The sequence below is a fragment of the Mus caroli genome, unplaced genomic scaffold (genome assembly GCF_978045245.1).
Source record: "Mus caroli unplaced genomic scaffold, Mus_caroli_1 scaffold_16, whole genome shotgun sequence".
NCBI classification, from domain to species: domain Eukaryota; kingdom Metazoa; phylum Chordata; class Mammalia; order Rodentia; family Muridae; genus Mus; species Mus caroli.
In genome coordinates, this window is record NW_028227271.1 from 91601895 (window position 1) to 91622104 (window position 20210).

The window sequence follows — 20210 nt, forward strand, 5'->3', positions numbered from 1 at the left end:
TGTTACACCGAGAAGATTGCTGAGTGTTTATTACCCAGCTGGGAATGTCTCCCAACTATCTGTAACTCCATTTCCAAGACATTTCATGTTGTCTCCTGTCCTCCTTGGGCACATAACACATGGTGTACATACATGGAGGCACTCACACATACATATAAGGTGTCATTATGACCACTGAATAAGACCAGTACGTAAGTCTTTATGGAGCCCCTGACAAATGCCAAGAATCACAGGATCATGGTAATGCAAAAGGCAGGTGACTTAGACATGGTGGAGCACACCTGTGACGCCTGCACTGGGAGAGACAGACATCAAGAGTCAAGATGGAGACTCTGTCAGAAGAGGGGACAGGAGGGACAGGAGGGTGAAGGAGAGTGCAGTCTTTATTCTTGACCTCAAGGAGCAGCTGGTTGAATGGTTTTTACAAAGAAGAAAAGCACGCAGGAGGCAGAGGAGAGGAGGGAAGGGCCAGCCTGGGCTTAATGTTACAGAGGAGGGGAGGGAAGGGCCTGCCTGGGCCTAAAGAGCAACAGCATCTTCTCCACAGCTACATAAACTGTAGTGCTTCCTCTGATAAGGAATTTGGCAGCACTATAGAACTATAGAACCTTAGAACAGAATGCTTAAAAATATCCATCTGCTCAATGAATTATTTAAAAATAGGATGTAAGACTAATGTGGTAACTGTACTTTTAAAAAAACCTCATGCATAGAAACATGGAAATACATATCAGATGTGTCTTTGAATTCACTTCTTTAAATGATCTTTAATGAAGCCACACTGTGAAAAACAAATCAACCACATGCCGCGCAGGACAAGAACATTATACAGTGGGCACTCTTGTGTAGCCTTTGGAGCTTCTAAAATACGTATATTTTTAGAGGCAGGTTTAAAACAAAAGTGAATCCTGTTTAAAAATAAAGCAACAGACCTTTTCATTTATGACAACCTAAATGTTATCCTGTAGTTATGAGAAGCATTTTGTACACTGAAATCCCATAAAATAAGATTTTTCTATATGACGGTTTTAAAACTGCCTACTTCCTTCTAGATTTGTTTGGTCATAAAATGCCGAGAGGCAGAGAGGTACAGAAAGAACAGGCTTTCCAGTGATGTCTCTCTAACACTATTTTCTAAGACGCTTGTTGTTGAAGCCCCATTATGAAATCAAAGATGCATTCACTTGAAATGAAACCAGAAGGAACAAGGCAGAAAGCTTCTGAATGCATTTCCTAAACTGAAGTCAACAATAACAATGATATTAAAACATAAGCAATGCTCTCCTGACATTAAAATAAGCCAGTGTGACAGCCTAGATAAAGAATGTCCCATACTCAAACTCTCCAGGGAATCCGGGGACAAATAAAAGCAACTAAGGAACCAAGAGGAAGAATAAAAAAGCCAAAGCCAGATGGAGTCAAGAGCGAGGGGGGGGGGTCAGGAGTGTGCAGCACTCCTGTGCAAGGCTCTGCAGGAAGCTGGCCCTGCTGTCGGACGCTTCAGTGCACTGGACAGGTAGGAGGGCAGCTGGCACTGAGGCAAAGCTTGCCTTGAACAGACGAAGAACACTTGAGGAGGCCAGCATGCCAGGTTCCTAGGAAGGTTCTGGAGCATGGAGAAGACCAGGGAAAGCACCTCAGAACAAGAGGCAGGACGGAAGCATGACTGCAGGGCTGCATTTTGTATAGGCCCAAAGGAAAAGCAGCAATTGTCTCCTGCCTCAGATTGCAGAGTGGTCCGCACATTAGAAAAGGCTGGAAAGATGGCGTGGGCGGTGGCAATGGCACAGGTGGCCATACACATGAGAAAGGATGGAGTCCACTGAGACAAGAGGGTTAGGGAAGATAGAAGATGTCACCCCCAGGGTGAAATGCTGGATCTGGATTTTGGGACGGCTTCATGTAGAATGACAGCATGGTCCAAGGTTTTACCCAAGGACTCGGTGGCTGAGTTGTAGCAGTGCTTCGAGTAGAAAAGCGGAAACCGTGATCTAGCTCAGGGAAGAACGGAGAGGCGCTCACGAGCTTGCTGGTAGCAACACTTTGTGAGGCTGCACAGCCCTGTGCTAAACAGAGCAGGTAAGTGCAAGGCCAGAGGAAGAGACTGGGTGCCGGAGACTCCAGAGGAGACTCCAGAGGAGACTGCAGAGGAGGCTTCCAAAGAGTTCGTTAACAACCCAATCGTAATGAAACTAATACTGACAGACCTTACAAGTCTACTCTTGAAAAAGAGCAGAAACACGTAAACATAAACTAAATTACTCATTGACTTATGATGTTCATTTAATGGGAGAACAAATTATTATATATCCTTTTGCACTGCAAAATAATTAAAAGCATATCTACCAAAATAGAAAATAATCACCTATAATCCTATCACCTTGACATAACTATTATTGTAGTAATTTTAGCATAGCTATAATTTATAAATTTATTTTATAAAATCTAAGTTTTCACTAATTGTTTTCCAGTTGACCGTATGCAGTATTAAGCACCATGCATTCTTCCATATAACACTTACATGACAATTTACTAAGTGCATTTTCAAAATGTGTAAATCATCCATTGCCCAGCAAATCGGGGGCTCTGATAAATTATGAATTATAAATCAGCATGTAAAGGTTCCCATTTCCAAGTTCAGCCTGAGAAGTAGATAATTAACCGCAGCCACTGTGGGAAAGCGGTTCCTAAAGACCGGAAGGAGAACAGCAGGCGTGTTTTCAGACACAGTCACACCAGGTCACTGACAAGCCAAAAGATTTACCTGGAAGAAATCTGACAAAACGTGGCATGAAATGAAATCTCGGACAGCAGGGAGGGCTGTCTTCAAACAAAGGACCTAAGGCACACAAGGAGAAAGAAAGAAAAGAGAAATCAGACCGCCACGGAAAGCACACATTGCAACTTAATTCCCAAGATTTATGGTAACCACAAAAACCAGCCCCAGAAGCCGGGACATAAGCAGGACCACTTCCCCCACTCTGCCTCTATAGCGCAACCAATATAGCAGCTGTCTCAGGTGCCAGCCAGGACCGCAGTGAGGGGCCTACAGCTACTCATGGCAGAATGGAAGCCAAGGAGTTCATGCACACAAAAAAGGTCACTCTGTAAATTAAAAAGTGTCAGCATCTTTGTTAGAACTGAAGTACAGCATTGGACGATATGTTTGTATGTTAATTCCGTCGGTTTTCAATCAACACACTAAAAAATGAACCAATGCTGCTAGCTCAGGAAACCATTGGCCAGTGTACTTGTTTTTTAAAAGCTCCTCACTCATTTCATTTAAAAACCACCTTTAAAAAAGTCTTCCTTCCATATACAGGTTTAAAAATAAACAAATTAAAAAAACCTGCTGGAACACAGGCACTGCGAGGCTGCATGTTTACTCTGCATTTGCATGTAAGTTTTAATGACTAATTGCTTCTCTAATTTAATAAACTGTTATCTTACAAAGTTGACTGCAGTGATGTCACTATATTTAAAATATTAACCACTGAGATTTAATCCCTAATATACATAAATCAAGGTAGTTCTACTAGTAACTGGAACCATTCTTGGCTACCAGCAGGCACTGACAAACTGCATGAAGACAATCCACAACAACCCATTCATGTTGACTGATAGCAAGCATTCCTATAGATACACAGTTTTACTTACATATTTACAAAATAAAAATGTCAACTATGCCCCCACCAAGTCAGGAGAGTTTTTATATGCACTGTGATTTGCATCTTAGAAGAACTGCCCTAATATTTACCTTTAAGATTCCAGTCATATAATTCCAAAATATCTCTGAATAGGAACAATGAAAACAGTTCAAGTCCTTTCACACAAAAATTCTGAAAAATAAGTCAAAATCAAATTACTATAGATCTGCAAATACACATTAACTTGTCCTAGCCAAGTATCTCAAAACTGTTTGTGGAAGCCATACTAAAAGCTTTCCCTACAGGGCTTGGCCACTGTCCTAAGATGGCTTGCCAATGTCAAATAGAAATGAAGAAGACAATACTGCCATTAAGACTTCTATAAAAATGTCAATTCAGCCCTTTTAAGTGTAGCAATAAAAAAAAATACCCAAAACTTTAAAAGTTTTACCTCTCTCATGCTTTTCTCATCTCATTGTAAAGTGTGTAAGGATCTCCTGGGAACATTTTGCTAACTGGGGTTACATGCACAACTGCAAGCTGACTACCCTGTCCCCCACTCCCACCCCTCCCTACCCCCACAACCCAGGAACACTGTTGCCACGAGACCAAAAAGCAAAAGACCTCTGTACCACAAAAGCTTCAAACAGGCTAAGGACTAAGAAAAGTACAGAATGCTACTGCAATTCCTCCCATAGACAAGGCCAACAGACGCACATTTGCAAGGGAGTCTTGTCTCCTAAGGCTTCTGCTTACTTGTTTTGTTCATAAATCACCCTGTGTGAGATCACATCAGAAGTTGTAAAGTTTTACAACAGAACTCCCTCCCCACAGGAGGAAGGGCCAGCCCCTTAGAATGACCAGGACTCAGTAACTCAGCATGAGAGTCAGGCCATCAGGCCATCGGGCCATCGAGCCCTCCCCACTGCTCCCTGCCCTTCCATGACAGTGCTTCCCTGTTAAACAGATTCCAGGAGCCAAGGGCTCCAGCAATCACCCCAGCGCAGCAAGTACACGAGCTTGTTGGCTGTCTCATTGTTACTTCTTAGCGTGATTTGTTGACAACACTAAAGTCCACACCAGGCAATGAATCACTCTGAGATTCGCATTAATCTTACTTTGGAATTTAAAGTCCCTTGCATATATTTAGATAAATCTGCTGTTTAGCAGCTGCAATGAAAAACAATTAGGAAAAAAAATGTAAATATATGGGAAGAGAAATGAGGCAAGCCCTGATCTTGTCACTAGAGATAATGAGTAAGATTATTCCGACAGCCCTCAGACTCAGTGTCACTGTTCCAGTCCTCCGTGACACTGGCCAGTGCCCACACTCTGTCCCCTAAGCAGAACTGAGGACAGATGTACAGTGACCATAAGCAGATGCATCACGAGCAGATACGGGCTCAGAAATAGGTCATTGAGTTTACATTTCTTAACCGTGGCACCAGAGCTACATCATAGTGACCCTTCTGACAGGGAACATGGTATTTTAGGGGTCTCAAGTGGCAAAAAGCTGCAGCAGACCAACTTCAATTATGGTTTGGTTTTGTTGTTGCTGTTTTTCTTTTTTAAGAGAAAAATCTTATGAAAGCGGAGTAAATACAGGAAGCTGTTAAGCAGCCCTCTCTCTTACCTCAGGCATCATCTCTTCAATAAAATGAATCGTGTAGTCTATGTTGAATCGAATCACTTTACACAGTGGAATCTGCAAGAAGAAGAGCTGTTGAGTCCCCAGCGCGTCTCGGCAGGCTAACAATGCAGGGTTTGCTGTCTGACCCAGAGCCCAGGAACCAGATCAGGTTCTACCTTCACTTAACCTGGAGCAGCCTGGGCAAAACATTTACTCACAGCTCCTGCTTTCTGCTTTGGTTGGTTGGTTTCTTGAGATAAGGTCTCACTCTTTGACCTTTCTGTTCTAGATCTCCTGTGTAGACTACTAGACTAGGTTGGCCTCAAATTCAGAGAAATTTGCAAGCCTCTGCCTCCTGAATGCTGGTATTAAAGGCAATCAATGTGTCACTACAGGTCCTAGGCCAAAACTACCCCATTCGAATGGCAAGACCCTGGCTTTAACCAACCTTCTACGAGAGGGGGAGTAATATGGGTGCTTCACTAATGTGACTGATAAAGCAATGCAAACTTGACAAGAACATACTAGAGCCAAACATGCCACCTCTAGAAAAATAATTAGAAAGCCAATCGTGTACTGATTTTACCGTAATTCTTCACACAGCTCCTGAATGGCAGTGCAAGAGTTTATCAGTTACATCCATTTAGTTCCTTCATCAGTTCACAATGCACGTCTGTCATTACAACCAGTAAGTATAAAAACTAACCGGTAGCATTTGCTAGGCCAGGAGCTGGTCTAACTCTTGACTGTGTTGACTCATGGAACTGTCTCAGGTGCCTCTAAAGATAGTTTTGTCCCTTATGTACTTGGAGAGAGAAAAAAAACGAAGACTGGGAACCATCTTGCCTAAAGGAACAGGCGGCCGGTACCATAGGAATTTTTTTTTTTTTTAAAGATTTATTTATTTATTATATGTAAGTACACTGTAGCTGTCTTCAGACACTCCAGAAGAGGGCGCCAGGTCTCGTTGAGGATGGTTGTGAGCCACCATGTGGTTGCTGGGATTTGAACTCTGGACCTTTGGAGGAGCAGTCGGGTGCTCTTACCCACTGAGCCATCTCACCAGCCCAGGAATTTTGATTCTAGACCCAACTCTCACCTACCAAAGAGGGCAGACCTCATTACCTCTCCGAATACACAGAGCATGTGAGGAATGGTAGACTCTCGAGTGAACTAACCCACAGCTGTCTTCTCCTCCCAGAGTACCATCAAACACTACCCTAGTATCTAGACACGAGAGGGTTCCAGGAACAGATTTCTCAATGACTAGAAGAATGGGGAAGGGAAGGAAGAGGTTAACTGAACTGGCTAGCTGGACACAGTAATTGAAACCAGAGGCCCTGTAGATGTGTTACACAGTCTTTCTGGCTTAGCAATCTGTCCATGAAACAATGTAATCACTTTTACAAACCACAGCTGTCAGAAAGAAACAAACTTTAATTCTCTCAGCAAAAGGGATAGGAAGAATATAGAAAAAAAACAGTCTTACAATGCCATCTACTGGGAAGAAATTTTAGCTGTTAGATATTCTTCCTTTCTTTTTTTAATACAGTGGTTCTTTAACTTCTGTTATAATTAACTTGAATATGGGGTTCATTTTCAATGTTCTGGATTTATTATGTCCTCAGTCCTCAGCTAAACACTGCAATATACTTAATACACTATTGTTTTTCCAACCTAATTTAACCCCTTAAACATTTAAAAATACTTGGGAGTTACAAAGTGGTACATGATTTAACCTGGTTTTAAAATACCAATACTTTACTAATACCTGTATAAGGTTCAAGCTTTCAAATGAGCCACAGGCCCTATCTTGAAAAGCAAGGATCTAGACAGAGTCCAATAGTGTGGAATAACTGTTCTAACCCTAAAGCTCCTGAGACCGATGGGAGGAGCGTGAATTCCAAACCAGCCTTAAAGCACGAGACTCCACTCCATCTCAGAAAACGAAGGTAAATGTCCCCATTTCTTCTAGACAGAGAATGACCAAGTCATCAGTGGTCAGAAAAATGGGAAACCAATCAAGTTCTTGATCACGGAAGTGAGCATGGGATTTTCTTGTGCATATGAGAATGTTATGTGATGTTGTACAATTAGTACACTTTTCCAAGCTTTACACCGTCAAAGCCACCGCCAACACTATCAGGGATCTTAAGTACCCACAAGTAGAACTACACAGCAGGATAAAATCCCCCCAGAACGCTACACACTTAGTCAAGACAGCTCTCAGTCCACTTCACTTCAAGGCCTTAAGTCTAGCTGCCAGCTAGCTCAGGTCAAGCGTCTATGTGACCATAACCTGTAGGCCCCTCCCGCTGATGGGCTCAGTCTGAGAAATGCATCAGTGATGTAGTTTAGAAACCTTTTTGTGTGAGCGTCTATCTCAAATTCAAGAGCTCGTTGATGATGGTTCTAGGTCCTATGAACTTCAGAATACTCAACTTAAAATTTTATTTCTATTATCAACATCACTCAAAAAGGGTCAGGGCTCTTTATTTTGAACTGAAGCCCAGATATGGTTACACATGCCTGTATTCTCCAATCAAGAGACTAAGGTGAGAAGATCCAGGTTTAAAGACCCTGGGCTAGGCAACAAATTTCAGGCCAGCTTGGGCTACCTCAAAAATAAAAAAAAAATAAAATAAAAATCTGCAGGATGATATAATGTAGAAGAAAAATAAGAAAGCACTGTTTTAAGTTAGTGTCAGTACCTAGAATTCCATCTACTTAATAAAGTAAAAAGTAATGACAGAAGGAAGCAAAATGGAGCAAGATTTGAGACTCAGCCTTCAGTGGAAAAGTTCTATAAGGTGACTTTCTGACTGCAGGCAAGCAACACAGTGAAACTCACTCACTAGGTTCCACAGGACACTCAGCCCAGGTAAAGTACTGCCACGTTCCTCCCAATACTGCTACAGCAATCACTGATCAACCTAAGACCAGATGGGCACTGCAATTCCTAAGGCTGCCAACTTCAAAAGGGGAGGATTCTGATGCAATCCAAAGCATCCATTTAGACTGACGCCCAGAAAACCATCCCCAATGACCAGATAACCATCCCAAGTCCTTGTGTCAGACCAAGTCTCTGACTACAGATACAGCCCTGGAGTTCAAAAGCAGAGACCCTATGCCGTCACTCTGGGCTCAGTGTCCTGAACAGGTCCTGATTCTCCTCCCTTTATTCAGAGACATCTTCAAACTTCAACTTTGAAGGACAAGAACCCCAAAATAGTTCATCACATCACCCCACAGTTTACCCTCCTTTTCAATGTTTCACACTCTCTAAATGTTACTCTAACACGTTTACTTACACCGTTTAATGCAGCCCAAACCTGTGACTCATTAGCAGGCTCACAGGCCTGCCTGAGACACAGCTGCAGCCACCCTGCAGTTCACATGGGGGAGATGCAAAATAAACGGTATGAACACATAAAGGGGATTTAGTTTGATTTGTGGAAAGATAAAGGCGGGGGGGGGGGGGGGGGGGGAAGGGGAGTCTGAGGAAGGAGACAAGAGCCAATACTTACATTGGTCAGAGGGGCATGTGCAAACATAGAAAATCCTTCAAAGATATACTCGTGGTCATCGTATTCTATGACTGTTGGCCTGTCAGTCTAAACATGAACAAGAACACAAAATAGGAATTGAATTAATACCATTTGCATATGCAGGAATTCACCCAGTGCCAGAAGCTCAACCCCACAGCTGATGGATCCCCACCCTCCCCAAGGAGAAGACAACCCACCAAACCCAGGCAATGCGAAAGGCGGACTTCAATGACCTAGAAACGGAATCAATGATGCTATGAGCTAAATGTCAATCTCAGCACAGCACACTCTCCTCCTCTGAGGAATTCTCTGTAGCCAATTCTTTTGATATTAAATGCCAAACGTCGAGCAAATTATAAAGACTGGCAGCCTAAAAACTACTTCTTACCTAGATACTAAACATCATCATTTCACAGATTACCTAGATGAGAACCGGGAGACGCTAAAGAGTATTTATAGACATGGTTTTCTTTTGTCAATGTAACTGTCACTTCCTATTGGAGTGACCAAATAAGACTAAATTCAGTGTAATGAGAAGATTCTGATGAACAAGGATTAATAACAGCGGTATAATCACTCCGACAGACAGGCTGTTGATTGATGTATTAAACATAGCACATACATCAACAATCTCAGTCCTGAGTATACCAAAAGATATCAAAACATAGTCATACAAATGTTGTCTAATAAAATGTAATTACAATATAATTATATGAGTTCCCCCTTCCCTGCCCTTTCGCCTAATCCCTCCCTCTTCCTATTTTACTTATTTTATTTTATTTCATGTGTATCTCTGTACACCACGTGTATGCTTGGTATCCAGAGAAGCTAGAAAAGGGAATCAGATGCCCTAGGGCTGCAGTTACAGATGGCTGTGAGCTGCCACGTGAGTGCTGGGAACCAAAAGTGGGTCTTCCCTAAACTGCTGGGTCATCTCCTCAGCCCCACACTCATACTCTGATCATGGAAACAACCCAAGGTCCGTCACCTGAATGAATGGATAAATGAAACCTTGTAATCATACAGTTCACACACACACACACACACCTGAATGAATGGATAAATGAAACCTTGTAATCATACAGTTCACACACACACACACACACACACACACACACATACCTGAATGAATGGATAAATGAAACCTTGTAATCATACAGTTTACACACACACACACACACACCTGAATGAATGGATAAATGAAACCTTGTAATCATACAGTTACACACACACACACACACACACACCTGAATGAATGGATAAATGAAACCTTGTAATCATACAGTTTACACACACACACACACACACACACACACACACACACACACAGAGTATTATCTGACCATAAATTTAAAAAAACAAAAACAAAACACTCTAAAGGCTGCAGGTTACACAGCTGTATACAGAGTAGGTAAGTGTGTAGTTCACAAGAGAAGCTGGGTTAGATAAAAGGAAGAAAGAAGAACATGGGAAGAGAGGGGAAAGAAATACTGACACATGCTACAACTCGGGCAAATCTTAAAAACCAAAACCAAAAAAAAAAAAAAAAACCTATCTAAGTAAAAGAAACAAAACAGAAAAAGCAGCTACTATACGGCCCCTAGGAAAAGTATAGGCTAGGCAAGTCCACAGACACATGCCACCTAAAGGAAATGAAGTTCCTTTTAAGATAAATATTCTAAAGTTAGACTGTGGTGGCTTTGCAAGTCTGTAATTATGTTAAACATCACGAATTCCACACTTTAAATGGGTAAAGCTGATGACACAGGAAGTCTAGCTAAATAAACTTATTGAAATATATAATTATGAATGATCTTGAAATCAAGACTTTTCAGTGCATGTAACCAAAAGTAATAAATTTCATGATGAGAGGCAATGCAACTGAACAAAACATATAGACATGTACCCTGGAACAGACTCCCTGCTTCAGGGGACTTCTAAAAGCCACCATACGTAGTACCTGAGCTACCACTGCTTAGCCTAGTCTATAAAGTATGAACTAAAGTGGGTAATATGGATAATACACAGATGTGTATAGTAAAAATTAGTTAACTATGCTCCCACTTAGAATGATGCCAGAACACAGTTCATGTGCATTCTAACCATATTGCCATGCTGTCATATTGTACAAATCTTCTGATTTGGTCCCAAGACAGTAAGCTGTCTGCTGACTTTTAAAACCTGTGGAAATGCCCTACTTCCCACGTCACCGCTCCAATGGACAGCACCATAATTAATTCACTGGCTATACATTTGGTTATTTCATGGTGCCAATACAAATAAAAAAGACATAATAAAAGGAAAGCTGAAATAAACATTAGCATGATAAAGTTAAATTCTATCAACATAATGATCTTAAAAACAAAAATGATGTAAGAACTGAATCAGAAGCTAGTGTGATGGCTCAGGCCAATAATCCCAGCACAGTGGAGATGAGGCAGGGAAATGCCGTAAGTTAGAGACCAGTCTGCAATACACAGACAGCTGTTCCAGGCCATCCCAGGCTAGACTATGATCATGAGTAACTTACTAAGAAGTTGGTAGGCGGGGAGACGGTGATCCGATAGTGGAAAAGCCGGCCAGCGTTGTTGGTCATCGGACGGCAGGGCTTGATTGCCTGGGGAGTAGGGGAAATGAAAACACTTTACAAATTGAGAATCACTTTCTTTTAAAATAGACTACACTGTCAGCTTCACATCTGACTACTGCTTTGATGTATCCTCCTTAACAGACCAGTAGGAAGAAAACACTGCCTGCTTTATTTACTCTATAGTAACTAACTGAATAAAAGAGGTAGCTGGTCACTGGTTCTCAACCTTCCCATGTGCGGTCATGAAGCAGAACCGGGCTGACCTGTGATCAGTAAGTGTGTTCAGTGAGATCAGAAGTATCCGTAGGCCTTGTGTCCCCACCAAACCCATCATCTCAGTGAATCAGTATCTGTCATCAGCTGGGTACTTGGGGACATCACTATGTACAGTGGGACCCATTACTGGTATAGTCTGGTTCTATTCAGTACAAATAGGTAAGTAAGTGACTTCAGCATCCAAGAGGGCTTTGAAGAACTCATGAAGCTTGCCATCTGGGATCCCCATTGGGCACAACTATCAGTAAAGACTGCCCTATCTATCAATCCACAAACAGCTGCACTGGGTCTCTTCATAAGGCGATGAGCCTGAAAAGGCCTCCAATGCTCCAAAGCAGATGGACTATTATTGTCAATTCTTTACTGGATCCTTAGCCCTTCCCAGGGCAATTGGGCCCTGAGGAGCCTACTTAACTCTAGAAGCAATGCTGTAAGATCCACAGCATGTTTAGCCAGTGGTGGGGTACCCTTTAAAAACAACTGTAAAACATCTGACCCCGGGGTGACCTGATGAAGGCTTTCCCAGTGTGCTCTTTGTCCTGTGGAGATAGCACTTGCGAACATGCACTGGGACGGGCCTGTCCTTCCTCACTTGTAATTGCTAAATGTGAGGAACCCAGTGCCAAGGTGCAGTCCACACACAGGAGCAGAGTAGAGGAACATTCTTACCACTTCTGTAGCCAGCCACCAGCTGTGGTATTTCTTGACCTGTGAGCTGCAGACGCACTCAGCTGGGGAAATACCTCTTTGTGGTGTCTAAGCTGAGCCAACTGTGTGTGTGGCAGCTGATACCTTAACCTTGCCCTAAGTGGTGAATAACAATGCCTTACTCTGCATAAACCCTAGAGATCTGGGGCTCCTGATCAGTCAAGCAGAGTGATGCAGTTCTGAGGGGAGCCTGACAGGCCTGAGCATACTGTTTGGTTGTGTTTGTACATAACAGATGTAGTCTGCAACTTCCCCTGAAGAGCATGCATGTGCTGCGCCGCAATAGCTGTGGCACAGTGAGTACAGCACCCACAGACCCCGGCAGGAATCACAGCGGGTGGCACTCTACGAAAGGCCAAGCGCTCAGCAGGAGTGAGTATGGGTGAGGTCTAATGATTCTGTGGGCTTCCAGGGTTCATCAGCAGATACACATCTAGATTCCCCCACAGACAACAGACAATAAATGTACACTGTCAGCAAGTTTTTCCTTAGCCTTCTTGTTCAGCGGCATCATGATACCAAGACCTTTCAGAACCAGCCACACTCCCACACAGCAGGAACTTCAGGCACAGTGTCACTTTGAAAAACAGAAGCATACTTCCCATCCAACAATAGCATCCAGACCGTCCTCCAGTGAATCACCCACCACAGAGGAGCCCAGAGAGCTCTAAAGAATCATTTTGCCACATTGTGCCTATTAGAAATTTCCACGGGCTAGTGAGATGGCTCAGTGGTTAAGAGCACCGAATGTTCTTCCAAAGGTCCTGAGTTCAAATCCCAGCAACCACATGGTGGCTCACAACCATCTGTAACAAAAATTTGATGCCCTCTTCTGGAGTGTCTGAAGACAGCTACAGTGTACACAGATATAATAAATAAATAAAATATTTTTTAAAGGGGGGGGCTGGATAGATAGCTCAGCAGTTAAGAGCACTGACTGCTCTTCTAAAGGTCCTGAGTTCAATTCCCAGCAACCACATGGTGGCTCACAACCATGTATAATGGGATCGGATGCCCTCTTCTGGTGTGTCTGGAGACAAGAACAATGTACTCACATAGATAAAATAAATCTTAAAAAAAGAAAAATAGAAATTTCCATAGAAGAGACAGAAAGTACCCGTAGAAAGCTGACACAGGTCAAACAGCAGAACAAAGCCACCACACCAACTCTGAAGTGGTCCAAATCCCCCGACCAGAGCCGGTCACCATCACTCTCCTGATTCTCTCACAGAAATCAGGCTGATGACTCGCTTCGAAGAATCCCACCTTCATCTCCAACGATCAAGCTCAGGACTCTTGGGCAGTCCCAGCTCATCTGCACCCCTAGGAGTGAGTGGTTTCACCTTGGGTTCAGTTCCCATCATTGAGCCCAAGGTACCGCCCAGCGCTCAGGCAGTTTATCTGGGTAGCACTACCATAAAACACACCACCAAAGTGGGTCACACACAGCCCTGGGACAAATGACTGACTGACTAGAAGGGCCCCTAACATGAATCTGTTCTTGAAATCTGGGACATCGGTCCTGCTTCCCTGTACCTGAGGCAGCTAGCAGTTGTCTTTCTTTTAAGAAGGTGTAAGCTCTTTGAAATGGCTGTGCAGACGTTTCAGAAGGCTGCATTTGAGTGTGTGTGTGTGTGGGGGGGGGGGGGGGGAATCCAGACCTGAGTCGTATAAGACCAACCTTGCATCTGAGACAACTTAGCTCTGTTTCCAGAGAAGCTAATATATAGCAGAGTATTAAGAATAAGTAAGCTAAGGAAACGGGAACAAAGACGACATTTCCGAGCAGAGCCGACTTTCTGGCTAGCAGAGCCCCTATCACTAGTGGTAAGCGCAGTACAAATGAGCCCTGGTATCCGGCGGCCAGACAAATCCCATTTTCACTCTGAGAACTGGGCACAACTGGAAGAGCTAATACAACATACCAAGTATTTAGGACTATAGAGCAAAAAATAAGGATCGCTGGGGGAGGGGGGGTGGCACACGCCTTTAATCCGAACACTGGGGAGGCAGCAGTTGGTGCATCTCTGTGAATTCGAAGGCATCCTGGTCTACAGAGGGAGCGCTAGGACAGCCAGGGCTACACTGACAAACCCTGTCTTGAAACCACAGCAATTTTTAAATTTTTAAATTTTTTTTAAAAAGAGAGGGGAGGGGGTTCATGGATTTTAGACAACCCTTAGCATGAAATCCCCCGTGGGGCTTCTAAGTCTCAGCATATTCCCTGGCGGCTGGTGGGGCTCCCAATTAGGCTGAACACTGTCTGAAGAGTTCACTGAGGAGGCTGTGGCTCCACAGAAACCTACTATCCTATGTACAACAGAGGACGACAGTGGCAAGTCAAAGTCAGATGTGAATGCCAGCGGGCTTCCTGAAGACACAGGAAAAACTTCCCTCGCTTGCAGTGAGACATCAGAAAAAGCCAGCAAGCCAGAGCTTACCTGAGAAACAGCCATAATTCAAGGATAACTGACAGTCAACCAAGGGAGGTCTGTTATGCTAAGGTCGGGGCCCTGGAAACCTGGGACAGGGACATTTACATTCAAGTCCCCAGACTCCTCTGAACCTCCTGACTCTGTAAAGAGGGCACATCCCTCCCTGTTTGGATCACTCACCTGTATCAGGACAATGGGAGAGCCTGTCAGACAGCAGTGCCCACCATACCTCAGCCCACCCACAGTACTCAATCAATCAGCCTCCTTGCCAACAGACCTACAGTGAGAGTGATTTCACAGCATAGCCCGGTTGTATAGGTGTCTGGAAGGAAGGAGCTGTAAGAAATAACCAGCATACCCCAGCAGCCACAGGCGTCTGCAAAGGGCCAGATGGGGAAAGCACCCTGGATTAAAGAAGAACTTGTTGCTAGCACAGTTTCCGTCAAGGGTAGGTGGAAACAGCAATGGCACAGCTAGGTGATGCTGAAATCCTAAGTGTCCAACCGAAGACTGGAGGAAAGAAGTAGGTATTCCGCAGAGGAAGGACCGACAACCAGGAAATAGACAGATAATCCCCAAAGGACACACAAAGAGAAATTCACTAGGGAGGAGTACTGTACCACCAAGAGCAGTGGTGGTGTCCTCTGTCAGCCAGGACAGACAGGGACCAAGTGCCTGAAGGCAAGTTACTCCCTCAACAGTCATCCTCTCCCCAGAGCAGCACAAGCTTCATCAAGATGTTCAGACTGAAAATCCATTGGCTGGGAAAGTAATCTGGCTCCAGGGACCAAAGTGACTAAAAGTGGGGATAAGCACCTGTCTCTCCTCCCGGGGACTTCCTAAGGATATTTCCTTGACAGACAGTTCAATGAGTATTGGCCACAGTAGCCAATAACCACTGGTAGCACAGACTGCATATGCTATCCTTGCACGGGGTAAGAGTAGCCAGGATGAGGGGATGACAGCCAAGTTCGGTTTAGTAAGTCTACCTCAGATCTCCTCATTTCTCCCGCCCTTGAGTAGCTCACTGGAACTGACATAGCTTGGCATGAGACATTCCCTCACTGGTTCCTAACGGGGACGGAGAGCACCACAACAGAATGACCAGGAAAAACCTACTTAAATCAACACCACCACTCCTGTAGCCCAAGCACCAAAACCAATACTGCTTTACAAGGAAAATGGAGACCCAGGCCACAGTTCGGGCTCACAGAGGTACTGGTACCGTTGAATCCACCAGCGTAGAGCCTAAAGGACCCTGGAAGGTGATAGTGGGCTACCATGATCTCTCCGAAGCAGCAGCTCTGATGGCAGCCACTGTGCCCAGTGCTGTAGCTCAATGAGACATTAACCAAACTTCACGGCAACTCATCCAGTCGGTGTCTCCATCCCAACCAGAAAGGAGGACTGGGATTTCTCACTACATTATATCTCCAGCATAATATTCAGAGGTCCCAATTGTGCAGACATACTACAGACCAAACTGCTCCACTATCTCTGTGGTATTATGTTATTCAAGCTAGAAACCTTAATGAAGACATTATGTACTATAGAGGATCAGAGAAAAACCCTGCAAAAGTTCAAGAACCTACCACATCCCACAGTATTCACAGTATTCCAGCTATCTAGGAGCTATCAGGACATCTTCTTCAGAGTAAAAGGTAAACTATTCTAGCATCCCCTTCCTACAATGAAGAAAGGACCACAACATCTGGAAGTTCTCCAAGGGTTCATAGGGCAGCAAAACCCACACCCAAAAAGACTGCTCTGGCCATCACACAGAGGCACAAGAGGCTGCGGAATCAAGTGGGGCCCAAGAAAGATCCCTTAGCAAGTCTAGGTTAAGGACAGGCACTCCTGTCGCCATGACCCAACAATTCAGCAGATCCTGTGGCAAGGTTGGGAAAAGGTACCAAGGGAATCCATGACAAATCACACTGGCAAATCACAATGCTGGTGCTTGGACCTAGGCCTGGTCATCTTTACTAAAGAATCACATGCCTTGGGAGTGTGGGGGGGAGGGATGGAAAGGTAGGGATCTCACTATTATGGAAGGACTGGCTTTAGGACACCAGAACAGCCCATCGCCAACAATTAAGCTGAGTGGCAGAGGCAGCCATCCACCCTAAAGGTGGCACGTACAGAATCGAGCACACAACAGGAGTAAGGGGCAGACAGGCCAGCTGGCAGGTGGCCCAGACCCCTCCTGGCTCCAGCACTGTGGCAGCAGCATCCCTCCCTCCTCAGCTAACGACTGAGGATATTACCATGAAGTAGAGGGAAAGCTCAGGCCTGGCTCACAAACAACTGACTGCACTATAGTCCTTCTCTGCGTGAGGGGACATCTCTCCTGTGAATGGTTCCAGGTACTCTGAGTGGAAAAAGAAGTAGCCTCAAGGGCCCACAAGGAGAAAAGACCAAAAGATCAATCAGGAAAAGGTCTTGGGAGTGATTTGTAACTGGGCAAGTGGAGGAAGTATATCGACTTCATCATCAGCAGAGGACAGCTTCTCTGGAAGAAGCACAGGAGTCCCAGACCAAATGATAGGGCAATCGTGTCTGTCCCACCTAAACCAGAACTGCCAGGGTGGGCACTTGAGTAACATGAGCATAGTGACGAGATGGCCACCTCACACGACCGCAACGCCAACAGCACAGGCCCCACCTAACAAGACTAAAACACCAAGCTAACCTCATGCTAGTGACCATCTACTCAAGTGGCTAGCTACCGCTGGTACCATCCCTTGAGAACAATCTACCATCAGTCACAAGCTGGCTACCTAGCCCCTTTCTACCTGTACAAGAGCAAACAAGAAGAATACTGCCCACAGGCAGACAGCTGATGCACTGCCCACTTAGTCTCCCACCCAGGAAAAGCTACTACTTACTGCCCAGCTATAGAGAATGAATGTAGTCAGCCTGCAGGCTGCAGCTGCTGGTCCACAGGGTGGCTCCTAGGAGGCCATCCTCGGCTACAAAGCACCCTCTTCCAAGTCATGTGCTTCCTGAGAAAGGCTCCTCTGCAGACCAGGGGATGAGAAGGTATGAAGGCCACTCCAGCCACACAAAAGAAAATTCTGTTAGGGTGGTTTTATCAGGCCCACAGAGCAGCTGAACCACCCCCTCTACTCTGACCCCACTTCTTCTCAGATGAAGATCCCTAGCAGGAGGTCAGACCACCCTACCTGAGGCACAGGATCAGATGCCCACAGATAAAACCTTGTCAAAACTCCTTCCTACACTACCTGACCTTCAACAGTAACTAAATCATTTAAATTACCAGGCAGTCTTATAGCTTTATGAGAGCCTCAAACAAGCTTTAAACAGAAATTAAGGACTTACTGTGGAATCCTAAGATGGTAATCATGGGATTGATGAAAATAACTTACAAACTGACAGGTAGTGAGGGGGAAAAAAAAAACAAAAAAAAATCACAAGAAACTAAAGGGAGAAGTTACAAGTGACTACAGTCGGACCATGCTCTTCAGTCAAGCCTAGCGTGTCTGAGAAGCCAGGGCTGGGGCATCCAGTCACTGGGAACTCACAGTTGGTAGAGACAGACTGTGACCTGTACCACAGAGAAGATAAAGAGCTACAGTAGGTCCAAAGCAGGGTGGGTCCCCAGAAGGAGAGAAAATGTACCTCACAGCTTCGTGGGGACACTTCCCTGGGGCAATGCATACTCCCTGCCGGCGAATACCAGAAACTAAACCACCATCTGTACCACAGTGCGTACAGTTTGAAGACACTTAGTGATTGTACATATGACACACATGAGTCTTCCAAACTCTTTAGTTTCCTTGACAACACTCTGTAGTCTACTCAAAGGCCACATATTAAATATTCCTTCTCTATAATTGTCAGTATATATATATATATATATATATATATATATATGTAATAGGGAACATGGAAACGGTATTTCAATGACCTTATTCCATTTAACAGAAAAAGAATAACAATGGCACGGCTACTTCTGAGTCCTTGGTGCTTCTATAGATCCTAACCCAGGCCGGTTACCTCTTCTCCGGGATAAATGCTGTGCCGGATTCCGGTGCGTCTGGCTTTTGCACTGCATTTGCAAAGCGGTCCATCGTTCATCTGTCAGGAAGGGAATGCAGGTCAGTGTTACTGAGGGAAATCCGCACGCGGCGCGAGGACGCCTCAGAGGCTCTGAAGAGGCTGTCTGATTAGAAGATTAAACAGATGTTCCAAAACCAGGAAAGCTGACAACTGTCTATAAAGCCCGATAAAAGGAAGCTATGACAGACAACCCAGGAATCTGAAGTCGTGTGTGCAGCCAAGCAGGAAACACCAGTATCAGTCAGCACACTACCTGTCCCATTGTCTCCTACCTCTCCGCAGGACTCTCTCCTCTCTCTTATTTCAGGGAAAAAAAAATAACGTTACACACAGAGACAGATGTATTTCATATTCTAAAGGTATGAAGGCTTTGAATTAGTCTGCTCTGAAGATGACCTACAGATTGAATGTCTTAAAAACTGAAGTATGTATGAAGCCGAGGGGTCGGGGGAGTGTCCAGGAGAATACACTCACACACACACACACACACACTTTTAACACAACCTCTTCCGCTGTCCACCTTGTTTCTGTCTACTCGGTAAGTAAACAGTAAGTGCCAAGCAGAGGGGAGAAATAGCAAGTGCCCGTGAACTCAAGTCACACTTCTAGAAAGAAGAACAAATGATAAACTTTTGATAAAGTGTTGAAAGAGAAAGAAACTCCATCTAAATGGACATACCACTGGAGCTGCTGTGGTTGGTTAGGCCAGGCCTAAAGAGAAGGAAACAAAGAGCTGAGCCATACAGAAAAGCACAATGGGTATTCCACACAGCATCAGACTTGGTGAGAGAAAGATGGCGGTGTGACACTTGTCATACTCAGGACACGGAACCCAACAAACAGAATGGATCATGTGTGTGAAGACCAAACGGGAGCTGCATTCAAAATCTAAAAAGCCGTCACAGGTGGAAGGACCTGAGTTCAGAACCCACGTACCAGCCAAGCGAGGTGGCAAGATGAGAGGTAGAGAGAGACAGGCAGGTCCTAGAAGCTCAAAGACCAGTTTAACTTAGCCCAAGAGGCCAAGTTCCAGGCCAGGGAGACACTCTGCTGCCGATAAAGATGGAAGGTCCCTGAGGACTCAACTAGAGCTTATGTTCTAACTCACCTCCACGTACACACAAAGGCGCATGTTTACGCGCAAGCAGACCAGTTCTGGGAGTTCATCATGTATAAATGTCTTAGAGATGAACAGTTGTCTTTTCATTCCCTAAATAATACGGAGTATCACCTACTGGCCTGGTGTTACATTGTATTAGGTATTATAAGTAATCTAGAGATTGAAAGCATAAA

At 44.4% G+C, this 20210-nt stretch overlaps 1 protein-coding gene across 3 annotated transcripts in view; it reads right to left on the reverse strand.

Annotated features, from left to right (window-relative positions):
* Drosha (drosha ribonuclease III) overlaps nucleotides 1–20210 on the reverse strand; it is a 105171-nt gene that overhangs the window by 61083 nt on the left and 23878 nt on the right. For all 3 annotated transcript variants that reach the window (XM_021182954.3, XM_021182952.2, XM_085831385.1), the window contains 6 exons: nucleotides 18855–18935; nucleotides 11356–11442; nucleotides 8805–8891; nucleotides 5281–5352; nucleotides 3758–3839; nucleotides 2765–2839 (listed from right to left, as the gene is read on the reverse strand). In XM_021182954.3, the coding sequence (XP_021038613.1) occupies nucleotides 2765–2839; nucleotides 3758–3839; nucleotides 5281–5352; nucleotides 8805–8891; nucleotides 11356–11442; nucleotides 18855–18935 (484 nt within the window). The remainder of the gene's footprint in view (nucleotides 1–2764; nucleotides 2840–3757; nucleotides 3840–5280; nucleotides 5353–8804; nucleotides 8892–11355; nucleotides 11443–18854; nucleotides 18936–20210) is intronic.